Below are 5,000 nucleotides of genomic sequence, written 5' to 3'. Positions count from 1 at the left end.
TGGTGATTTCTAATGAGGGCACTATGGATTGATTCACAATGAATTTCTCCTTTTACTGATTAGACCTCACAAGTACTGGAACACTCCAGTGAAACCATGTAGTACTTCACAAAATGGCAATTTTTTAACACTTTAATTATTTGTGAGTGGAAACACTAAATGTATGACGCAATTCATTTTGTTCTGTTGTTTGTGTAGGAGCGACCAAAAGAGGATCCTGCAAAGATGAAAAATAAGGTGTCTACATCACAAGGTAAAATGCATTCTTAAGAAATACCACAGGTGAAATGGCACAGGTGTAACATAACTGCTGAGACGCCTACAAATCCCTCTGTCATCAGTAACATCCTTTCCAAATCCAATTCTTAATCTGAATAAGAGTCCCCCAATAGATATACTCCAAATGGGCAATTCACCCGAATTTGATAAAGCAACATGCCTCTTGCGTCATGCATAGTTGGTGTGAATTATGAATACTTAAGTCTGGAATGCATTGTGACGATTGTTTATTTGTGTTCCAGTGAGCGGTAAGAGGAGACCGTGGTCATGGGAACAGTACCTGGGGGAGGTGATGGCCATCGCAGCACCCTTGCGCCTCTTCACTGAGGTACAGATACTGTACACCATTCATTCACACTTGTCAAAGAGGTACACACACAAATACACCCTTACTGCTCTTCACAGAGGTGCACACACCACACCCTTATGCCTTTTCACTGAGTTACAGTAACACACCACCCTTCACTGAGGTACAGATATAAACTCACCCTAATGTCTCTTCACTGAGGTACAAATACAAACACATCTTTTTGCCTCTTCACTGAGGTGCAGATACACCATTAATTTACACTCTTCAAAGAGGTACATACTGTACACAAATACACCCTTACACCTGTTCACAGAGGTACACGCACAAGCACACCCTTACGCCTCTTCACTGACGTAAAGACAGAAACACACCGTTGCACTTCTGCAACTCTTTTCTGAGGTACACACACACACCGCACCCTGGTGCCTCTTTACAGATGTTAACACACAAACACACTGCTGCACTCTTACAGTCCACTTATTTTCTCTCCACACACTTTCATATTTTCACTGAGGTGACACTCTACGGTACGTACTACTCCACATTAAATCTTCTTATTCTGCTTCTTCACTGAAGTGTAGTCCCACCACACACTTAAACCTGTTCAATGAGGTGACTCCACGTCATTATGATGACTTATTACTTCGCTGATGTACAGTACGTAAAGTCACACCACATTGCATGTCACAGAGGTGCAATCACACCACACACTAACACCTCTTCACAGAGGTAGGGCACATCACGCACCTAAACCCCTTAACGGAGGACACGCACCACTTGTTATTTTGCATTTTACGTGTTATTACACTTTTGTAACGGACGCACAGTCATACCACACACTTACACCTGCTGAGAGAGGTGCAGTTGAGTTACCATCACATCCCATGCTATTACCTATGCTGAGGTATATTCACCGCACAGAGAACTCAGAGAAAAGAAATACAGGAATTAAAAAAAAATCTGTAAATTGAAGCGAATTATTAGCATTTAGAAGAGATATTGGGCAATTTAGCAGGATTCAGATCTAAACAAAACAACCCACATAATAAGTGGCAGCCTTTGTAAACACCCTCAAATCATTTTGTTCGGGCAGCTCACAAGCACCTTCAAATCATTTTACATGGGAGTGAATGAGACACCTCTCTGTGTTATGTCTTTCTTGCTGACTCCAATTACGCTCTCTTGATTAGATTTTGAGATTGGACTACACTGGCTGCTGAAAGTAAACAAATGGGTCATAATTTGTTTAGATTTATGTTTACCTTTAAGTGGTATTACCTGACGGGAAGTATTTATTGCAGCGAGAAATTACTGCTGATATGATGCAACAATGATTAAAGCTCTACATGTCTTTCTGTCTAGTTAATTAACAAAATGAAATGCGAAAAAAAACTGAAGCCAAGTGAATTTATTTCTATCAGATCCACTCTAGTCAAAAATGAGACGAGAAACAGAGATACATTTCAGAAGCTTTATTTCTGATTGCACATTTTGTGTTTGGCGGTATGGCTCTGTTCGGAGGAAGCTCCCCGGCTTCTCCATGAGCTCCATGGAAGCCAAGACAGGGAACAGCAGCATCCTCAGGTGGAGTGCCTTCCATTTAGCTGGAAAGGCAACATACCCCCTAGAACAGAGCAAGCAACAATGACAACAGTATGACATTGTTTGGCAATGATAAGTCTGGTGGAGCAGGGGAGGTGGTGGGTGCAAAACAAGCAGCAAAAAGCAATGACAGGAAAACAAATTCGGTAGTTTAAATAAAGCGCGCCAAAGGCCAGCATCCAATTGCGAGCAGCAGCTGATTAACTAAAGCGCAGCTGATTCGTGGACTGCTGTAGGGGTTAGGTCGGTGTCAGCCAATATGCAAAAGGGAGCGTTGACTACGTGGTCTGCCAGAACTAACGCAGGTTGCTCGATAAGCAAGTCAAGATTCAAGATTCAAGATTCTTTGTAATGGTCCCGAAGGAAATTTGTCTTGGACATACATCGCTGCCACATACTGTACGCACAACACTGATACACATGGCCCTACTTTGAACTGTGAACAACGACTGAAAAATAGTGTCTACATTTAGATAGTTGCATAGCAATGTCAGGCACTGTTAACTCCAAGTTAGACTAAGTCTGGAGTAGAAAATGGGGCAAATGCAGTACATTTTCAAATTCAACTATATAAATTGATTATTTTGTATATTATCTATCGTATAAAAGCTATAAGATGAGTGTGAGTGGGCTTGGTAGAGGATAGTAGCTTTTGGCACAGATGTTTATTGTAAGTCAGCTTGTGAATTAATGGTTCATTTAAATATTTATGTAGTGTGTTTGGGAAGAAGGGCAAGCTCCAATTTGACCTTGCTAGTAAAGCTGCTAACAGTTTTAAGAAGTCAAGGTCTAATAAAAATATCTGTCTCACAGAGCTGTGGCCGGCAGCACCCAATTCCAAACGAGAAATAGAAAAATGGCCACCACTTTCTGGGCTTTTAGGTCTACTTTGCAAAAAAAGTAACTAAAACAATATGAATCAATATGGTGTGCATTATATGGTGGCGCGATTTGCTGGCGAAGGGGTTTGTTTGCTGTGCATGGCAGAGACGGGTCATGCCGTGGGGATGAAGATGTGCTATATCTGCAGGTTTGTCTTCTTCTCCCAGAGCCTCTCTCTTTTCTCTTTTCTCTTCTTGTGCTGGGCACAAACACTTCTAATGGCCCCCTACGCCACCATAATAGATTTCTCGTGCACGGGGGAAGTATGGAAAGAAAGATAGAAAAAAGGAAAGAGAAAGTGTGTGCGTGTGTGCGTGTGCGTGTGCGTGCGCGTGCGCGCGTGCGTGCGTGCGTGCGTGCGTGCGTGCGTGTGTGTGTGTGTGTCTCTGTGTGTGTGTCTCTGTGTGAGAGAGAGAGTGAGAGAGAGCTCTGTGTGCATATGTTTGTGAGAGGGGGTGGGGGTTGAGGACAGGCCATTTTTATATAGCCACAGTGTAGTGTAAATAGCTGCAGCAAAAGCCTCCATGAAATGCTGTGGCAACACAATTTACTGTACCTTCAGTCCCCAGCAAAAGTAAAGGTGAGGGGGGGGGACTTATTTCATTGTTAAACAGCCCTATGATCATGATTAATATGATTATTAGTATCAGTTTTAAAAACTTATAGTATTATGTATAAATGCACTATGTCATGCTACCGGTGACCTACAGTAATATGTAATGCATTCTGCGAAGAGACTGATTTCCATCTGAAATGAACTCACATGCTGCTTGCGTTCTACTGACTTTTTAATATATTAAAGTAGAGAACAGCCAAAACCCCTCACACACACACAAGCACACAAGCACACACACAAACTCACACACCGACAAAGACACAGGCTACCCCATAAACAGATGTGCACACACCTTCAAATACAGTATACGTATGCCAGCGTTCTACACTTATTCAACACATTCTAGCCCTCTTTCTTTCTTTCTTTCTTTCTTTCTTTCTTTCTTTCTTTCTTTCTTTCTTTCTTTCTTTCTTTCTTTCTTTCTTTCTTTCTTTCTTTCTTTCTTTCTTTCTTTCTTTCTTTCTTTCTTTCTTTCTTTCTTTCTGTCTTTCTCAGTGTTGTACTTTTATCCCTGTGCTAGACACATACAGGACAGGTCTGCCAACAGGGGGGTTGGCAAAGGGGTCAGTTGTCTCGGGCCCAGAGAAAGGAGGGACCCAGAATTGGGACCCCATTATATTGTATGAATTGAGGAGGGGGCCTTTTCAGATGCCTTTTTTCCGGGCACAGCAAAAGCTGTCAGCGGCCCTGGTCGCATACTACCCCATCAGGCAGAGTGAGGAGCTCTAAGCCAGTGATTCTCCAAGTGTGGTCCGGGGACCACTGGTGGTCCGTGACAGTGCTCAGGTGGTCCGCGAGGGGATTTCTACTTTTCCAAGACTAGCTAGGAGTAGGCTATATTTGTAACATAATTACAAAACTAAAGATAGCTGAAGTATTATTTTAACCACAAAAATGCAGTCTTGTAATGTGAATATATTGCATCGAAATGAGCAGTGTCAAATAAGCACCCCTCAACTGTCAATTCAGTTGACAGGTGGTCCCTGAACATTTTTAGGGGGGGGGCAAAGTGGTCCTCGGCCTGAAAAAGTTTGAGAAACACTGCTCTAGGCAACTTAATCATGACAGTGCAAGTTGCAGAGCAGACTCCCCCGTCACAGACGCCCCCATTCTCCCCAGATCCCACTGCTACTGCGATACCTGGCAGTGGACAATACTACTGACTTTGCAACATATTAGGCTGAGCTGTTTTGTATAGACATGTACTGTAGGTATATATATAGACGCGTGCGTGCACACGTACCAGGAGCCGATGCGGAGAGTAGTTTGTGTGAGTTTGGTCAGGTGTGTGTGTGTGTGTGTTTGTGTGTG

General features: G+C 42.8%; 1 protein-coding gene across 1 annotated transcript in view; it reads left to right on the top strand.

Annotated features, from left to right (window-relative positions):
• Positions 1-5,000, top strand: part of LOC134455593 (lethal(3)malignant brain tumor-like protein 4) — a 124,256-nt gene that overhangs the window by 13,306 nt on the left and 105,950 nt on the right. Inside the window, exons 4-5 of the mRNA XM_063206747.1 lie at positions 199-253; positions 522-607. Coding sequence (XP_063062817.1) covers positions 199-253; positions 522-607 — 141 coding nt within the window. The remainder of the gene's footprint in view (positions 1-198; positions 254-521; positions 608-5,000) is intronic.

Source organism: Engraulis encrasicolus, chromosome 9, assembly GCF_034702125.1.
Source record: "Engraulis encrasicolus isolate BLACKSEA-1 chromosome 9, IST_EnEncr_1.0, whole genome shotgun sequence".
NCBI lineage: Eukaryota > Metazoa > Chordata > Actinopteri > Clupeiformes > Engraulidae > Engraulis > Engraulis encrasicolus.
Note: the sequence above shows the minus strand (reverse complement) of the source record. Positions and strands in the feature narration are given on the sequence as shown.